The sequence below is a fragment of the Somniosus microcephalus genome, chromosome 23, assembly GCF_052327205.1.
Source record: "Somniosus microcephalus isolate GS21.2 chromosome 23, FLI_Smic_1.0, whole genome shotgun sequence".
Classification (NCBI taxonomy): Eukaryota; Metazoa; Chordata; class Chondrichthyes; order Squaliformes; family Somniosidae; genus Somniosus; species Somniosus microcephalus.
This window is the reverse complement of record NC_141009.1, coordinates 6,431,410-6,451,282: the sequence shown is the minus strand read 5'-3', so window position 1 is coordinate 6,451,282 and position 19,873 is coordinate 6,431,410. Positions and strand designations below refer to the sequence as shown.

The window sequence follows — 19,873 nt, the reverse complement described above, 5'->3', positions numbered from 1 at the left end:
GCGCCATCGGATCTCCATGGCCTCAAAATCTCACTCGGCAGACGTCGGCGGCTACTGCGTAGTGACCCTCTCGGTGAAGGGCTCCGTTTATAAAAATGTAAAGCTATTCGTCCTGCCACATCTCTGCGCTGCCGTTCTGCTGGGGTTGGACTTTCATTGTCACTTTAAGAGCGTCACCTTGACATACGGTGGACCTCTTCCCCCGCTCACTGTCTGCAACCAGCAGTTTTTAAATTGCCCGCCGCGCCCCACCTGTAGTCTCTCCACTCTCAAAATCACCCCCCCCCCCATTCGCTAACCTCACCCGCGACTGCAAGCCTATCGCCACAAAGAGCAGGCGATACAGCACCGGGGACAGATCCTTCATAAGATCTGAGGTGACGCGGCTCCTGAAAGAGGGGATTATTGAGGATAGTACCAGCCCCTGGCGAGCTCAGGTGGTAGTCGTGAAGACCGGCAACAAGCCGCGCCTGGTCATCGACTACAGCCAGACTATGAACAAGTACACCCAGTTGGACGCATACCCTCTCCCCCGCATAGCCGACATGGTTAATAAGATAGCGCAATATCGCGTTTTCTCGACCATTGACCTCAAGGCAGCATACCACCAAATCCCTATCCGCCCTGAGGACTGCCAGTACACAGCTTTCGAGGCAAACGGCCGTCTTTTTCACTTCCTCAGGGTTCCTTTCGGCGTCACCAACGGTGTCTCCGTCTTCCAGAGGGAGATGGACCGGATGGTCGACGAGAATGCGTTACAGGCCACGTTTCCCTACCTGGACAACGTGACCATCTGCGGCCATGACCTGCAGGACCATGACGCCAACCTTGATAAGTTCCTTCGCACGGCCCAACTCTTAAACCTCACGTACAACAAGGAAAAGTGCATATTCCACACAGCCCGCCTCGCTATCCTTGGTTGCGTGGTGGAACACTGAGTCATCGGTCCTGACCCTGACCGGATGCGCCCCTTGATGGAACTTCCCCTGCCCCACTGTCTCAAGGCCCTCAAAAGGTGCCTGGGCTTCTTTCCTATTACGCCCAGTGGGTCCCTCATTATGCGGACAAAGCCCGTCCACTTATCAAGTCCACTTCCTTCCCCCTGACGGCGGAGGCCCGCTCAGCCTTTCACCGTATAAAAGATGACATTGCCAAGGCCACCATGCACTCGGTAGACGAGTCCATCCCCTTCCAGGTGGAGAGCGATGCATCCGACTTTGCCCTGGCCGCTACCCTTAACCAGGCGGGAAGACCCGTGGCCTTTTTTTCACGAAGCCTCCAGGGCTCCGAACTCAGACACTCCTCTGTGGAAAAAGAGGCCCAGGCCATTGTGGAGGCGGTGCACCACTGGCGGCACTACCTGGCTGGAAAACGATTTACCCTGCTTACTGACCAACGTTCAGTCGCTTTCATGTTCAACAACAAGCAGAGGGGCAAAATCAAAAATGACAAGATTTTGAGGTGGAGAATTGAACTTTCCACCTACAATTACGACCTCTTGTACCGGCCCGGGAAACTCAACGAACCCTCAGATGCTCTATCGCGAGGCACATGCGCCACCGCGCAGATCGATAGACTACGGGGCCTCCACAACGACCTCTGCCACCCGGGGGCCACCAGGTTCTTCCATTTCATTAAGGGCCGCAACCTGCCTTACTCCATCGAGGAGGTCAGGACCATGACCAGGAGCTGCCCAGTCTGTGCAGAGTGCAAGCCGCGCTTCTATATGCCTGACAGAGCAAACCTGATCAAGGCCACCCGCCCTTTTGAGCGCCTGAGTGTCGACTTTAAAGGGCCCCTCCCCTCCTCTGACCGTAATGTGTACTTCCTCAACATAGTTGATGAGTACTCCCGTTTCCCTTTCGCCATCCCCTGCCCGGACATGACCACCGCTACGGTCATTAAATGCCTGCACAACCTCTTTGCTCTGTTCGGTTTTCCCAGCTATATTCATAGCGACCGGGGCTCGTCCTTCATGAGCGACGAACTCCGTCAGTACCTGCTCATGCGAGGTATTGCCTCAAGCCGGACCACCAGCTACAACCCCCGGGGGAACGGACAGGTTGAAAGAGAGAACGCGACGGTCTGGAAGGCGGCCCTCCTAGCCTTAAAATCTAGGGGCCTTCCGACCTCCCGTTGGCAGGATGTCCTACCTGATGCGCTCCACTCCATCCGGTCACTGCTGTGTACTGCCACCAACGCCAGCCCCCATGAGCGAATGTTCGTTTTTCCCCGGAGGTCCACATCCGGTACCTCACTACCACACTGGCTGACGTCCCCTGGGCCCGTCCTGCTGAGGAAGCATGTAAGGTCCCACAAAACGGCTCCCCTGGTAGAGAAGGTTCACCTCCTCCATGCCAACCCCCAGTACGCCTACGTGGCATACTCGGACGGGCGGGAGGATACAGTCTCCATTAGAGATCTGGCACCCTCTGGGTCCACTGACCCGTCACCATTGCCCTCCACCACGACCCCCTTCGACACGGCCCAAAATTCAGTAGACCCAATTCTCACCCCTGTCCATTCCACCCCAGTAGACGGCATGCCGCGACCCCAGGACCAGCCGGAGTCCACTCGCCCACCCAACACCAAAGGGGACGATACGCCGGTGCTCGACCCCGTTCAAGACGCGTTGTTGGAAGCTGTACCATCGCAACCGTCGCCACGAAGATCTCGACTGCAAACGAGGCCGCCAGACAGACTCGCATACTCGAACTTTTGATACACTTCACCCCACCGGACTTAATTTTAAACGAGGGGTGAATGTGGTAAACCACTTTCGTTCACTGTGTTCACTATTGTTGTTGTTGTCGTTCACTCTTGTTTCACTGTTATACCTGACTATGCCTCAGCTGACTCCGCCCTTGGCTACCTGGTATAAGGACGGCCGCACGGCAGCTCTCTGGCATTCGGTCGTCCACTAGAGGCATAGTCCTGACCTGTTTGAATCAGTAGTTAATAAAAGCCTGTCGTTCTGAACTCTGCTCAGCCTTTTATTAGAATTGATAGCGCATCATAGGCTACTATTGAATCTGTTTCCACCACCCTTTTGGGCAGTGCTTTCCAAATCCTAACCACTCGTTGCGTAAAAAAAGTTTTCCCTCCTGTCACCTCTGGTTCTTTTGCCAGTCCCCTGAAATCTGTGCCCTCTGGTTTTCGACCCTTCAGCCATTGGAAACAGTTTTTATTTAGTTACTCTATCTAAACCTTTCATGATTTTAAACACCTCAATCAAATCTCCTCTTGGCCTTCTCTGCTCTAAGGAGACCAACCCCAGCTTCTCCAGTCTATCCATTTAACTGCAATCCCTCATCCCTGGAACCATTCTAGTAAATCTCTATTGTACCCTCTCAAAGCCTTCACGTCTTTCCTAAAGTGGGGTGCCCTGAATTGGACCCAATACTCCAGCTGGGACCGAACTAATGTTTTATACAGGTTTAGCATAACTTCCTGGCTTTTGTACTCCATGCCTCCGCAGGACCCCATATGCTTTATTAACTGCTTTGTTAACCTGTCCTGCCACCTTCAAAGATCTGGAATGCACTGCCTGAAAGGGTGGTGGAGGCTGATTTAATTGTGGCTTTCAAAAGGGAGTTGGATAAGTATCTGAAGAAAGAAATTTGCAGGACTACGGGGAAAAGGTGGGGGAGATGAACAAGCTGAAGTGCTCTTGCAGAGAGCCGGCATGGGCTGAATGGCCGCCTTCCATGCTGTAACCATTCTATGATTCTATAATGTGACCCTTTTGTTTGTGTACAGGAATTAAACTACGTGAAGCCAACCAACAGCAACAATTTAACCGTAATGTGGAAGACATTGAACTCTGGTTGTACGAGGTTGAAGGTCACCTTGCTTCAGACGATTATGGAAAGGATCTGACCAGTGTACAGAACCTGCAGAAGAAACATGCACTGCTGGAAGCTGACATTGCAGCACACCAGGTATGGAAATGTATAAGTGCTAATTATGCAATTCAGTATCTCTCCAACTCCACCTCCTCTTGCTCTAGAATGTGTTGATTTCTTGCAGGGGTACAGTTAATGGGCACTGGGTGCCCTCTGGTTCCTCATCCAGATGGCCGTTGTTTATGTGTGACCCTTGTTGGCAGGCTATTCAATTGCAGGGAACATCAGCAGCGAATCCTAATCCCATCCAGATTTGCGCACCTTCTCTTGCTTCACCCAAGTGGTAGCCAAGTTTGAAGCTTTCCTCTTTTTTGATTTCCAAACATGCACACAGGGATTTTTTTCTTGTAATTCATTCACTGGATGTGGGCGTCGCTGCAAAGCCAGCATTTATTGCCCATCCCTAATTGCCCTTTGGTACAACTGAGAGGGCAGTTAAGAGTCAACCACATTTCTGTGGGTCTGGAGTCACATACAGGCCAGACTGGGTAAGGACGGCAGATTTCCTTCCCTAACGTACATTAGTGAACCAGATGGGGTTTTCCGACAATCCGCTAGTTTCATGGTCACCCCTAGCTTTTTATTCCAGTGGGATTTGAACTCCTGTCTCGGGATCATTACTCCAGGCCTCTGGATTACTAGTCCAGTAATATAACCACGATACCACCGTACCCTGCTAAATACCAGTCAGGAGTGGGGACCCGTGTGCCCCATATTTTTCTTTTAGCCTTGTGGCCCCCTTAAACTAGCTGCACAGCCTGCTGCCCTGGCTGAGATCAGTTAACGCAGGACAGATCAGACATCAAACCTAGGACCTTCTCTGTATGATTCACCTACTCACTCGATAACCTCACCGAGCTGTCTGAGAACTTTTGGCCTGTTTATAATGTATGAAGCTATTATGCAGGTAATCTGCATTCGACATTGTAGTATAGATGTTGAAGGTTTTATTGTTGACTTAAAAGCCATGGTTTGTTAGTCCTTTTATAAGAGGTAAATTTTTTGCGAAATGAAAGATGATAATTAAATGAATTCGAATGGACTTCCAATTGTGCGGTTTATCTCCTGTTATTTAACTGCTGCAAATGATTCCAGCAATTGTTCCCAAGGTCTGTGTGATGGTTATTGTTAACCTCGAGTTCCTGGGGTCCCTTCAGCTGGACTTCTAGAGCCACTCCCTTGTATCATTCCTATACAGGATTTGGTAAGGAACTTCCAGCTCTGTCGGAATTGGTGCCAACGCCAGCTGTGAGGCTGGAGAGTGACTGACTCAGCTTTTTCTCTTTGGGGCATTGTCTCTTCCATTCAGTATCACCGCACCCACGATGTTTTTCAGTTTTTTGAGTTTGAATAGCATCTGTGCTGTAATATAGAATGTTCTGTGGAAATAATGAGCTCAACTGATGAAGGCACGGCCACTAAAGGCTAGCAGATTTAATCTTGGATCCAGCTGCTTTTCAAAAAGTACATTTTTCTTTAGAAGCAGATACTGTAATGTCAGAATAAATAGCGAAAGATTGTACTAGTGGCAAATCGGCAACGAGGGGGCAGACACTCCTGGTTATCATTAGAAGGACAAAAAGGAGAAGTTGAATATTTTTTTCCACACGTAGGGTTATTACAACATGGAATACTTTTCCACAAGTGGTTATATAGTCAGTAAGAGAATCGGTTAAGTATTTGAAACCGAAAAGGGAAGGGAAGTGGGATTAGATTGGATTGCTCAAGTTGAAGAGCTAGCGCCAAATTGCTATGGTGGGCCGTATGGCGAATACTCTCCTGTGCTATATCATTCTATGCATATATACCGCTTTGTGCTGTTTATGGGACAGACCAAATGCTGTGATAGCTTAGTATGTTATTCAGCCTATTCGGTGGGACTATTCTGCAGGAAAGTAGTCTTAACTCACAAGCCAAACTAAAACCAATGACGCCAGACCTGGGCTATGGCAGGTCTTTTTAGTTGGTTGAACATGGAGTGACATTAGAAACTAACTGAGAAGCCACCTTGTTTACCCTGTACCCCTGTTTAGTGACTTCTGCTTGTTTGGCCTTTTTGAAAAGAGATGCTCCAAATACTTCAGATTGTACCTGGTGCTTAACTGCAAGAATAAAAACCATTTCTGTTTTTTATTTTTTTTGTTCAAAGGACCGTATTGATGGAATTAATATCCAAGCCCGGCAATTCCAGGAAGCTGGGCACTTTGACGCTGACAACATCAAGAAGAAGCAGGAAACTCTGGTTGGCCGTTATGAGGCACTGAAAGACCCAATGGTGGCTCGTAAACAGAAACTTACTGACTCTCTCAGACTTCAACAGCTCTTCCGTGATATTGAGGATGAAGAAACGTGGATTCGGGAAAAGGAGCCGATTGCAGCTTCCACCAACAGAGGTCCGGGCAATTTCAAGTGTTGTGGAGGATCGTCTTTCTTTAATAGATTTTCATTTATTGATGTATTTATTCCGCCCCCCTCCCCATTTTGTCCTTTCTCTTCCTCCTCTTCAAAACATAGGAACAGGCGGTGGCCATTCAGCCCCTCGAGCCTGTTCCGCCATTCAGTGAGATCATGGCTGCTCTGTATCCTAACTCCACCCACCCACATTGGCTCCAGATCCCTTAGTACCATTGGCTGGCAAAAATATGTTGATCTGAGATTTAAAATGATGAATTGAACTAGTGTCTACTGCTTTTTGTGGGAGGGAGTTCCACGCTTCCAGCACCCTTCGTGTGAAGAAGTGTTTCCTAACTTCTCTCCTGAATGGCCTGGCTCTGATATTTAAAGTTATGCCCCTTTTGTCCTACCCTATCGATGCCTTTCAAAATCCTAAAAACCTCAATCAAATCACCAGATAACCTTTTACATTCCAGGGAATACAAGACTAGTTTTTGTAATCTCTCCTCATAATTTGATCCTTGGAGCCCTGGTAACATTCTGCTGAATCTGTGCGGCACCCCTTACAGTATATTGATTCCTTGCATGCGTGCCAAACACACTGCGGTGCCTTGCCTAATCCTGGCTTCGGCGTCCCTGAGTTAGGGAAGGGAACATTGGCTGTATTTTTATATCTCAATAGGCATGCAGCGACCGCCCCCCCCCTTGCACTGGAAGTAGTCATATATATTAAGGCTAGAGGGATTAAGGGATATGGGGAGAAGGCAGGGACATTAAATGGTGGAGCAGGCTCGAGGGGCCGAATGGCCTACTCCTCCTACTATGACTCTATTGGTTAGGACACGATCAACTCGGCCTTGATGTCCCCTTGTGTCTGGATAGTCCTCCGAAACACTGCCAGAGCTCTCGCATGAGCAGTGACCACTTGTGTGATGTACCAGAAGGTGTCTAGTGCTGATAGAACGCGCCCCATCAAGGAATCCATGCCTTGGATTATACAAAAATAAGAAATATGCTGCGCATTGTAATCCATACTGGTGTGCTGTTTTTACAAATAGAACCTTTTTAGGGACCATGGTGGATGCTCAGTTTTTAACCTTGTATTCCAGGAAAGGATTTGATTGGCGTACAGAACTTGCTTAAAAAACACCAGGCACTCCAGGCAGAGATTTCTGGCCACGAGCCACGTATCAAAGCGGTGGCCCAGAAAGGACAAGCAATGGTCGAAGACGGTAGGTGTCTATTAATAGATAAAAATAATTGCTTTAGAGTCCCATTGTTATCAACAAATTTCAGCAAATCCAAGGCTGTGCTGACTTTCACTTCATAATTCTATAGGAACCAACAATTAACTTGAATCATTTGTTTTATAAAGTTGTCATACCATGAAGGGATTCAGTTTATGTCTCGACCATAGGAGTAAAACAGTCAGGAGCAAGAACAACTCGGCTGATTCTATTTTTTTCCCATCTCATTGGTGCATCCAACGCCTGGGACAGTCCTGGCCAACATTTAGCAAGAGGCAGCTTGTCAACTTCCTGCTCCCCTTATGTGCTTATTTAAAAGAAATAAAAGTTCCTGCTCACTCGTATTTTCCATCCTGCAGGAAGTAAAGCGAAAGAAAAACTACCGATGAGAAAAGTGAAGGAAAGAAATGTGCCAGGAATGGAAGTGTAGGGGAGAGAACAAGAAACAGCAAAACCGTGAAGGAGAAGAGTGAAAGAAACAGAAGTCAGGGAGATGTTTTTTGCAGACTTAATAGTAGCAGAATCCTTGGCTAGAGGGGAGTGAGAGGTTGAGTTTTTTAATAGGCCCTGTCTTTGGGGTGGGGGGGGGGGGTGGAAATTCAGAACTAATCAATCCGATCGTTTTATTCAAACTTATTGTCAAGAATGACTATTTGCTCCAGCTGTTCTCGTCTGTGGACATCGATAATCATCATTTCACCTTCCCAGCCTGTGAAAGCTGAGGCCAGTTGTGCAGCCTCATTGTTGCTCCATCTGAGATTGGTCAACTCTGCAGGGACTGGGACCATCCTGCTCTGTTACAGCTCAGTGCCGCACTATCTCGTGCATTTACTCACTGCGCCAATAGTGCTAAGTGTGTGCATTTTGTGATTATACAGAGCGTGTAACAAAGCTAGGGAAAGAGAAGCGGGTTGGTTGCAAAGTTATGATGCTAGTCCTTAGTTGCAGTTGTGCCACCTGAAACTATTTTACTGATTTTTTTTTTTTTCCCCCTCTGGATAACTGGGTTGTGTTACTTTGGATACAATTTATTGAGAAATTAAAAATCATAATGGTGTAACTTTTAGAGGGGAGAGTGCTTGAACAATGCACCAACCCTGATCTGAGTCTTGTGCTTTAAATTTTTTCCCCTTCATGTGGTCAGATGTGAACTTCTAACTGTGGCAGTTGATGGTTAGAGGGAAATGTTTCTGGGGCCGATGAGGCAGGGACGTCACAAATAAACTTGTGGCATAAATTGGAACACCAATGAAGGGAAAGATATGAGTAATTTGTTTTACTTGTCGAAATTTCCTTACAACCTTTTTGCTTTATTCTTTCCCAGGTCACTTTGCCACTGAAGAAGTGAAAGGCAAGCTGAGTGACCTGAATCAGAAATGGGATTCCTTGAAAGTGAAGGCTGCACAGAGACGCCAGGATTTAGAAGATTCACTGCAGGCCCAGCAGTACTTTGCTGATGCAAATGAGGCAGAGTCCTGGATGAGGGAGAAGGAGCCTGTTGTTGGCAGCATTGACTATGGAAAGGATGAAGACTCTGCTGAGGTGAGGCTCTTTGTGGTTTTTTTAAGGTTACCTCTAAGGAACTGCATATGTCCATTAGCTGGAGTGAGATACAGCAAAGGGCTCTTGCCCTAACTTGGTTCCGCATATCAAAGTTATATGTATTGTACATTATCCCAGCCTGCTGCTCTTGCTTCCCCCTGGGGCTGCGACTGGTGCCCACAGCTCGCCGGTAATGAACAAAAGAGGCCAATGATCCAGTTTCTAGGCCCCTGTTCTCTGACGACACTGGGAACAATGTTACGGGAGATCCGCATTTCTGGTGTATTTGCTTCTTTAAAAACTTGTCATCGCTTCATTGTTTGGAGGTGAGTTTACATTTGTGACTATTATTTAGGCAGCGTAGAATTTTTTTTAATTAATTAATTCATGCAGCAGAGAACTGAAATATTTTCTCCAACTACCATTTGAAACCCCAGCACAAAAGTGTTCAGCTAAGTATTAACTCTGCATTTATTCATTGTGCAGGGGGTGCTGAATGAATTCCATTTGCCACTTTTTTGTAAATATAACCAAACAACTACTTTTTTCCTGTCAATTTACTGTCCTCCGTTTTTTTCCTTTTCTAAAGATATATATTTTTAAATTCATTCATGGGATGTGGGCGTCGCTGGCAAGTCCAGCAATCCTTGCCCATCCCTAGTTGCCCTTGAGAAGGTGGTGGTGAGCTGCCTTCTTGAACCGCAATTTTGACTTTGGGGAGAGCTGTATAACGGGCAGCTGATTGATACCGCCTGTTTAACACTAGCACCCAAAGTCAAAATGACCCCCATTGACTTTTTGCTGTAGTACGGTTCCATGTGTCGATAAACTGGATACTTCACCCAGGTGAAGTTATTCATGTGTGACGCTTAATGTAGGCAATTCAGCCTCGGGCAACATCACAGATAAATCTGAACCTGTCTTCACTAAATGCTACACGTGTGCCTGCAGCAAGGATCCTGGTCAGTGATTGGGAGTGAGAAACCTGGCCATTTTCTTCACTGCATAACCCAACTGACCAGTTACAGGGCCCCTAGCATCATCCCCAGAAAAGAGGCACTAACTTAACGCGATTGAGAATTAGGCCTGAAATCATCTTGGTCTGTACTGCTCAGCTAATTGCTGGATAAAATGGCTGAGCCATCAGAGGAATCTCTTCCTGCATCATTAACCTATTTCTGCAGTAATTCATGCATTGAATTTTAGTCGATGGTACAGTGTAGTTACTGTAAAAATTACAGAGTTTATTTTTGTTTTTAACCAGGCCCTGCTGAAGAAGCACGAAGCCCTGATGTCTGATCTAATTGCATATGGAAGCAGCATTCAGGCACTGAAGGAGCAGGCTCAAGGCTGTCGTGTAAGGAATTCTAAACCGTTTTTGCCATGTTGCATGGATTCTGCCATATTTTAAATCCAAAATTGAAAACTTACATTTGTTAAAGCATTCTTACAGACTTTGCCTTTTCTATGTAACTATTGCCAAATGTGAAGTGTACAGGGCACCAGAAAGCAAATCACAAGTTTATAGTTCAGCCCACTGGTAGAATACATTCTGTACTAAATAATCTGTGTGTATGGTACACAGAAAATCTGCCTCATGGTTGATTTAGCATATTTCTCCTCACTTCTATCTCTTCTTCAGCAACAAGTGGCTCCCACGGATGATGAAACTGGGAAAGAACTGGTCTTGGCACTGTATGATTACCAGGAGAAGAGCCCTCGTGAAGTGACCATGAAAAAGGGTGATATTCTTACCCTGCTAAACAGCACTAACAAGGTAAGACATTGCCAGGACTGACTGAGAAGGTGGAAAATTAGCTGATGGGAAGGGGTGGGGGAGGTTAGTTTGTTCCATTCATTTAAAGAATCAATGTGGGTAAAAAGTTCCCACATTGTTGTGTTTTAATATTTATTGTGAATATGCCAATGGCTGGGCTCATCCTGAGAACTTTTATCTTTATCCTTTAGCTGCAATACATTCTGGAGTGTTGAATTGACATAAGGGAAGAGGGACGCTATGTAGCACACCTACTGTGTTCTGGGTGTCATTGTATTTCAACACTAGAAGTTGACAATAGCAACACTGCTTCTGCTTTTTAGTCCAAGCTGAAGGTTAACTATTTTGTCTTTGGGGACTACCTCTGACACCTTTTAAAGCTCTAGGGAAATGACAGTGTACTTTGGTCATATTTGTCGCAGTTGCAGAATTAAAAATGCACCTGGAGTAGTGATGATAGCAAAATACTGCAGATGTTGGAAATCCGAAATAACAACAGAAAATGCTGGAAAAACTCAGCAAGTCAGGCAACATCCGTGGAGAGAAATTTGAGTTGACGTTTCGGGCTTGACCCTTCTTCACTGTTTGATTCTTTACTGAGTTATGGAATGAATGAACATGGAGTTGCTTTATCCAGCCATATCTGAGCATGCATAAGGCCTTGCCATGGATAACATAAGGTGGGCCCAGTCACATTAAGGCAGACATTGTGAAGAGTACAAGTAGAAACATAGAAGATAGGAGCAGGAGTAGGCCATTTGGCCCTTCGAGCCTGCTCCGCCATTCAATGAGATCATGGCTGATCATCCAAGTTCAGTACCCTGTCCCTGCCTTCTCCCCATATCCCTTGATCCCTTTAGCCTTAAGAAATATATCCAACTCTTTCTTGAATATATTTAATGAACTGGCCTCCACCGCCCTCTGTGGCAGAGAATTCCACAGGTTCACCACTCTCTGGGTGAAGAAATTCCTCCTCATTTCAGTCCTAAATGGCTTACCCCTTATCCTTAGACTATGACCCCTGGTTCTGGACTCCCCGGCCATCAAACATCCTTCCTGCATCTAGTCTGTCCAGGCCTGACAGAATTTTATAGGTTTCGAGCTTAGAAAAGTCATGCTTGACTTTAGAACCAGCTCATTCAGGGCTTGTGTACTTCTCTTTTGTGCAGCTGTTGATGTTTGTCCTTGGTTTTATTCTAAAGGATTGGTGGAAAGTGGAAGTGAATGATCGTCAAGGCTTTGTTCCTGCTGCCTATGTTAAGAAATTGGATCCAGCACAGTCTGCATCACGTGAGAATCTGCTGGAGGATTCGAGCAGCATTGCAATGCGCCAGGAACAGATAGACAACCAGTAAGTAACTAAACCTGCCCTTTTTAGACCAGGTGTATATTTTTGCAGTGGGAGCATTTCAATACCAAGTACTGTATAGGAAACATATTTCCTCCCCATTTCCACTTTTTAGTTCAGTTGGATTCTGTACTTCCATTGTGTGTTGGGTGACCTCCCAGACCTGTGCTATTGCTGGCTGCTAGGATTATTTGAGTGGTATGTATCTTGTCTTCCTTTCTTGTGGGAAGACACTTGGCCCTCAGTTAGTGCCATCCTCTACTGATTGAGATTGGCAATACGTTTTTTAGGTGGGAGGGCTTATTGAGTCGGCAAGGAAGAATTTGCAGGGCCATGGGGAAAGAGCAGGGGAGTGGGACTAATTGGATAGCTCTTTCAAAGATCCAGCATAGGCACGATGGGCCAAATGGTCTCCTTCTGTGCTGTATGATTCATCACTATAGTATCCCATGTTGGTGTCCTGTGCATTTGACTTTTTTTAATTCCCCTCCATTTTCTCCTTTCCTTCCCTGCTCACTTAAAACTGGTGACCAATGTTCCCTCTAAGGTGCGCAGCCGTGCGCCAATCTCGAGGGTTCTGTGCAGGCCGCTCACCAGCGCTGCCGCTGGAAGAGATACCGCGCAGCAAAATTAAGGGGCCCGTGCAGGGAAAAAATAAATTAGAGGGAACATTGCTGGTCACCCATCCTGAGTTATGGTTTCATCGCTGCACGTGGCATTTTGTTATGTAGCCTAAGTGTCCATTTCGGCGTGTGAATCAAACCGAGTATGCCAGTCCATTCAGCCATTGTAGGCATTGCACCAAAGCCTGATCATACCCTCGTGTGTATTTCTGGAAGGGTTGCTGGGTAGATGTCTGCAGAGATATTGGTGCATGTTATGTACAGGAAACTTTGTGCTATCCGGCACCCACGGGACCGAGCTGCTGCCGTTGCCTCAAAACTGCCGTACTCTCCAGAGTTAATGTTGAGAGATACGGAGATTCTTATCTCTGTATTTGACAACAAACACTGTTGCTTAGCAACAGCTTCTAAACACTCGGGTGTGGCCCTAAAGCTTTGTAGCTGAAGCTGTTGCTATAGCTACAGACCTTGCACAGCCTGACTGTTCAAACAAAGCAAAAAAAAAAAAAAAAAATGAATAAAAAACGGCGGCTGATTTTTGCCGGTGGCTCCAGATTGCCGGATAGCTCACCTCCGGATAGCACAAAGTTTCCTGTACATGTTTCTATGTGTGTTTCTCCTCTTCCCTCGCCCAGGGACACCTAGGCAAATTGTAGCATTACCTTTGCTGTCTGGTTTTAGGTAAACTCCACATAAACCAAAGACTAAACCTCGAACCTTCCTGATCTGTGTGGCTCACTACCACACCATGCAGTTCATTTTCCCCAAGAGCCACGAGGGTGTTCAACCCAGTGTGTCTTTAATTCTTATTACAATATATTGAATGATTTAGCTGGCTCCTGGCAACTCACTGCTGAAAACCCATGCCTACAACCTATCTTCAGGTCTTTACTGTCCTGTCACCAATTTCTTGATGTCTCTCCCAGAATCTGAGTCCACTGCTTTATGGTATAAGTAAAACTTTTAATTATGAAGAATAAGCAGTGGCACACAGTGACTCAGTCTGCATACTGACCGTTCAAGGTTTATTCTTTAGAAGTCAAGGTATAGAATACAGAAGCAAAGAGGGAATGCTAACCCTGTACAAATCATCAGTTAGGCTGCAGTTAGAATATTATGTCCAGTTTTGTACACCCTACTTTAGTAAGGATATCAAGACCGTGGTGCGAGTAAGAGATTTATTAAGAGGGTACCAGGCATGAGATTTAGTTATGAGGAGAGAATAGAAAAACTGGGATTCTTTTCATTAGAGCAGAGAACGTTAAGAGGAGTTCTGATGAGTGTTAGGGATTTTGATGAGGTACATTGGCCAGTGGAAATAGTTTTTCCCAATGAGTTGAGAACAAGAGGACATAATCACAAAGAATGAAGGGCGGGGTTTTCTGTGGCGGGTTGTTTGGACATGGGATGCCCCTACCTGAAACGGTGACTGAAGCAAAATCCATAACCATAGCTGTAAAAAGGGAAATGGATAAACATTTGAAAAAGAGAAATTTTAAAGGGTTCGTGACAGATATATCGCTCTATTCAGAAAGCTGGCACAGGTGCGATGGGCTGATTTACCACCTCCTTGTGCTGTAAAATTCTATGGTTCTTGGTGCAAGTCTGTTGCCTACAGTACATTTTAACTCTCTTCTGCAGAATCTTCCAGTCTGGTTTTCCCAGGTTCTAAGAATATCCAGTCCACTTTAACGCAGGCCGTACGTCACGGTACATTCCAAGTCAGTTCAGACTGCCTAAATATCTAACTTGAACAGAATGCTACAACATTCAGCATAATAATTGGTTAGAAGCAAGCACTTTGACTGTTGCCAGCCACCTGGCAATGGTTTGGTAGTTCAGAGTGGGAGAGAAATAGTGTATGCTTGCTGAAAAATGCATAGGCCTGGTACTGTTTCTTTTATAGAGTGTTCCTTTGTTTTGCTGGACAGCTCTGTTGCTCGTTGCTAATCAAGTTTCCCTCGTTGCTTGCCTGCTCTTACCTGTTGCTCCTGGCTCTTTCCTTCCTGATTCTCGCCATGTACTACTAACTTTCCTTTCTTTAACAGCTGCTTTAAGCCTTTAATCTACTAATGGTGCATGCTGTGCTCTGCTCCCTCTGTCTGTCCAGGGCTCTGCTAGCTAAGGAGGTTGGCAGCGTTGTGCTCCGTATGAAGCAGGTGGAGGAATTGTGAGTAGGCTCGGCTCTTCCTCGCTCATGTGATCTCTACGCTTCCTTTCATTTTCATACTGCATTTTCGCTAATGCTTGTGGACACTGGATGAATCAATTAAAATACAATTTTACTAGCTTGAAGGAGCTAGCTTGCCAGGATTGAATTGCCAACTAGGCGCTGCAGATACAGTGTAGGGGAATGGAGTTTTCCCCTTTTTAGCTGATGGGAGGGGTGTGAAAGCTGGTGAGACTGACTGACTGTTTTGGGTGCACTATTTTTGGATTTTTAATTATTTATTTAATTGCTGACTTCTGCCAGTGCTGCAGGTAGCACACCAACAGCATGCAAATAAGGTTTATATTTCTGATTTTTGTGGGGGGAGCAGAACAGAGCCCTAAAACATTAATTCCAGTTCAGATTTGCATGCTGGCTGTTTTAAGTGTTGAGTGCATCAGCTTGGTGAAATGGTTAGATATCTGGGTGAGTCAGAGTTAGCAAGCATTCAACATACTAGCAGGAATTGATAACTCTACCTGACCATATCCCAAACAATCTTATTGAGCATGCAGTGTCTGTTGGGCATTGGGGTGGTAGAACAACCCTGAACTTTTCTCCTAGGTAGATACATTCTACCCATTACTGCGTTTATTTAAAAAAAAAAAAAAAAAAAAAAAAAAAATTCATTCCTGGGATGTGGGTGTCACTGACAAGGCCGGCATTTATTGCCCATCCCTAATTGCCATCGAGAAGGTGGTGGTGAGCCACCTTCTTGAACTGCTGCAGTCCCTGTGGTGCTGTTAGGGAGGGAGTTCCAGGATTTTGACCCAGCGACGATGAAGGAACGGCGATATATTTCCAAGTCAGCATGGTGTGTGACTTGGAGGGGAACTTGGAGGTGGCGGTGTTCCCATGCGCCTCCTGCCCTTGTGGTAGAGGCCGCGGGTTTGGGAGGTGCTGTCAAAGAAGCCTTGGCGAGTTGCTGCAGTGCATCTTGCCGATGGTACTCACTGCAGCCACGGTACGCCGGTGGTGGAGGGAGTGAATGTTTAAGGTGGTGGATGGGGTGCCAATCAAGCGGGCTGCTTTGTCCTGGATGGTGTCGAGCTTCTTGGTGTTGGAGCTGCACTCATCCAGGCAAGTGGAGAGTATTCCATCACACCATTGTTAACGTTTATGCAAAATAAAACCGAAAACCGTTGAATACCCTGACGATTACGAGCTGATAAACTCAATGTTATTGACCACATCCAGTGACCATGTTAGCCTGACATTATTTCATTTAAAAAAAAACATTTTGAATTCAATGTCATTTAGTTACCAAATATAAAACCTAGAATGCAATTCTTCAAAAAAAAAGTGGAAATATAATGGACCAGAAGTGGTGTGCAATGTATTCCAACTCATTTTGTTAGAGGGGTAATGAATGCACAATTTTTTTAAATTGCTATATACATATATAGAACCTAAACATGTTGATCTAAAATTTCTGAATGTATTGCTGAAATGATTCCCCATTCCTAAGTTTATAGGATTTAAGGCTGTATGTGTGTTGAAATCCATGGAACATCTACTCAAAATTTGTGATTCCAAAAATCTCTATTTTGAACCAACTTCACTTGTGATCCAGGTATTAGTAAAGAAAGCTTTCAGCCGTTTCAATACGTGTAGTGATTACTTGAAATGCTTAGGAAGCACTGGAGGGTACAGCTGAAGAGGTAGAGTGAGGCGAGGCCATGGGAATTTATATTGAGGACGGGGATTGTGGAAGGCAGATGTTGGTTCTGTAAGCATGTACACCACCCCTTGTGGCATAAGCCCAGTGTTGCTTCAAATGCAGCCTGAGTAACATTCAATCCATTATGAGCAGCAAGCATCAGCAATTTTTTTTTGTCTTTTGGTCATCATTGTCAGATATCTTGTAGTTAAGGGTTTTTCTTTCCGATTTTGTTTTCCATCTTCATCAGCAATTCTATGTTCAGACAATTAAAGTTTGCGTTTGTTGAATTGGTTGAGATTAGCAGCTGCCGCAGGGTGACTTTGCTGGTTATGTCTCCTTTCAGATACCAGTCGATTCTGGAACTGGGCACGAAGCGGAAGGATATGCTGGAAAAAAGCTGCAAGAAGTTCATGCTTTTCCGTGAAGCCAATGAGCTGCAGCAATGGATCAACGAGAAGGAGGCGGCATTGACCAATGAGGAGGTGGGCACTGACCTGGAACAGGTGGAAGGACTGCAGAAGAAGTTTGATGACTTCCAGAAAGTAAGTAAAACTTTAAACTTCAACTATTCTTGTACAATAGAAGAAAAAGGGAAATCTTAAGATCCTAACCTAGATGTGAATGCCATGGCTCTTTCATATTCGGCTACCTGATATATCGACTGTAATGGCTAAAAGGCCAGTGCCAGTCCTTGCCATTTGTTCTAATCCATTGTCATCTGGATCGGGAAAATAGTTGTAACTGATTTTAAATTTAGAAATCTTGGTTTTCATTTTTTTAAATGGAGGTAAATATAACTGAAAAGTTGTACATATAGAATCATAGAAATGTACAGCACAGAAGGAGCCCATTCGGCCCATCGTGTCTGTGCTGGCTGAGACAAAGCGATCCAGCCTAATCCCACTCTCCAGCTCTTGGTCCGTAGCCCTGTAGGTTACGGCACTTCAAGCGCACATCCAAGTACTTTTTAAATGTGATGAGGGTTTCTGCCTCTACCACCCTTTCAGGCAGTGAGTTCCAGACCCCCCCCCACCCTCTGGGTGAAAGAAGTTCTCCAACTCCTACCAATTACTTTAAATCTGTGCCCCCTGGTTATTGATCTCTCTGCTAAGGGAAATCGGTCCTTTCTATCCACTCTATCTCAGCCCCTCATAATTTTATTCACCTCGATTAAATCTCCCCCTCCGCTTTGTCTGCTCCAAAGAAAACAACCCCAGCCTATCCAATCTTTCCTCCTCGCTAAAATTCTCCAGCTCGGACATCATCCTCGTAAGTCTCCTCTGTACCCTCTCTACATCTTTCCTGTAATGTGGTGACTAGAACTATATGCAGTACTCTTGTTTCCCCCCCCCTTTTTCCTTTGTGCCAATCCCCCCCACCCTTCCTGAATGTGCTACCTCATCCTGGGGTATGGTTGCATGGATGCCCTCCATGAACTTGCCCAACTGCCAATTCTTTATCTATGAGCCAAGACGGCTGGGGGTGAGGGTTGGTGGTGCATGTATCACGGCCAAACCCGATACTGTTCTTGCCTGACGTCAAGATTCTCATGCTTCCAGCAGGGTTTCTGGATAGTGAATGGGAGCAAGGGCCCTAATTGACTCCCTACCCCTACCACCATCTGCTAACTCACTGCAGATTCGAGATTAACCTGGGACCTTCCCTGTCTGTAGGACTCGGCTACCCATTGACTTAGACCTATTGGGGAACGCCTAAGAAGATGGATTAAGTGGAAGATTAGTAATGTAGTGGTAAATATAAAGTCCATTACTGAGATTCAGGTCTCTCTGAAGCGGTAATCTACCATCATGTGACATCTTATGTAATTTCCAGCTGGTAGGATTGTTTGAAATATCTAGTTATTGGGAGGAAGAAATTTTGACTTTCGCAATCTCCCTTCCCTGTGCGCATGAGCATGCTAAACCAGGATGGCACACCAAATGGAGGCGATGGCCTGATAACTATTCAGGGCAATGATGCTGTTAAATGGCTCTCGGCAGCTGCACGTCTGGGTGGGAAAAAATGCAGAGTTCCTTTTTAGAAATCTAATTTGTGTAATTCATATATTTCAGTTGCCGTCAAGTATGTGCCAGCTCTTTGCTAGAGCTAATCTCAATGTCCTGCTTTCTCTCCATAACTCTCTCTCTTCTTTTGCTTCAAATATTTATCCAATTTCCCCTTAAAGATGCAATTATTTTTGCCTCAGCCACTCCTTGTGGTAAAGTTGATGTTGTGAAAAGGTTGTTCAAGTCAAAGAAATTGTTAATTCAAGCAATTTAATTTTTTAAATTTTTTTTAAGGACCTGAAGGCCAATGAATCTCGCTTGCGAGATATTAACAAGGTGGCAAATGATCTGGAGTCGGAGGGTCTGATGGCTGAAGAGGTACAAGTAGCTCAGGTACCGTAGCATTTCATCCACTTTACAGTTCGCTCTATTCCAAAATTGAGTTTAATGTTCACTGTGAAACTAGCACTACAAAAAAAAATTATCTCCCTACATTGCAGAAAGGAATAAGTAGAGTGAAAGGAATCTGCGTGATAAAGGCAGCTGCATGATTTACCCTCTCAATGGAAAATGACGGCTAGACTTGCACGCTTTCCCAAACTGAAGGTTCTGGGTTCCAGCTTCCACCAAGATTTGAGCACAAGTGTCAGCTGTGGCTCAGTGGGTAGCACTCTTGCCTCCTGAGACACAAGGTTGTGAGTTAATTTTGAGCACAAAAATCTAGGCTGACACTCCAGTGCAGTACTGAGGTGGAGCTGCCGTCTTTCGGATGAGACTTTAAACCAAGGCACTGTCTGCCCTCTCAAGTGGACGTAAAATCAGATTATCTGATCATTGTCACATTGCTGTTTGTGGGAGCTTGCTGTGTGCAAATTGGCTACCGCATTTCCTACATTACAACAGTTACTGCACTTCAAAAGTAGTTCGTTGGATGTAAAGTGCTTTGGGAAGTCTGGTGGTCGTGAAAGGCGCTATATAAATGGAAGTCTTTTTCTTCCTTTCATAATCTGGGCAGACACTTCAGTACTGAGGGAGTGCTACATTGTTGGATATGCTTGATACTCTTTCAGATGAGATGTTAAACTAAAGCCTTTCCTGCCTGTCTGTTAATAAAAATATGTGGCACTTTTTGAGGAAGAGCAGAGGAGTTCTGGTTTCC

The 19,873-nt window shown here is 45.5% G+C and overlaps 1 protein-coding gene across 14 annotated transcripts in view; it reads left to right on the top strand.

Annotated features, from left to right (window-relative positions):
- Nucleotides 1–19,873, top strand: part of sptan1 (spectrin alpha, non-erythrocytic 1) — a 118,224-nt gene that overhangs the window by 38,779 nt on the left and 59,572 nt on the right. For 8 of the 14 annotated variants that reach the window (XM_085965284.1, XM_085965287.1, XM_085965283.1 and 5 more), the window contains 10 exons: nt 3,760–3,941; nt 6,055–6,298; nt 7,409–7,531; nt 8,871–9,088; nt 10,353–10,445; nt 10,731–10,865; nt 12,068–12,216; nt 14,947–15,006; nt 17,052–17,250; nt 19,009–19,107. In XM_085965284.1, the coding sequence (XP_085821410.1) occupies nt 3,760–3,941; nt 6,055–6,298; nt 7,409–7,531; nt 8,871–9,088; nt 10,353–10,445; nt 10,731–10,865; nt 12,068–12,216; nt 14,947–15,006; nt 17,052–17,250; nt 19,009–19,107 (1,502 nt within the window). The remainder of the gene's footprint in view (nt 1–3,759; nt 3,942–6,054; nt 6,299–7,408; nt 7,532–8,870; nt 9,089–10,352; nt 10,446–10,730; nt 10,866–12,067; nt 12,217–14,946; nt 15,007–17,051; nt 17,251–19,008; nt 19,108–19,873) is intronic. The other 6 variants (XM_085965289.1, XM_085965293.1, XM_085965285.1 and 3 more) reach the window with 1 other exon arrangement.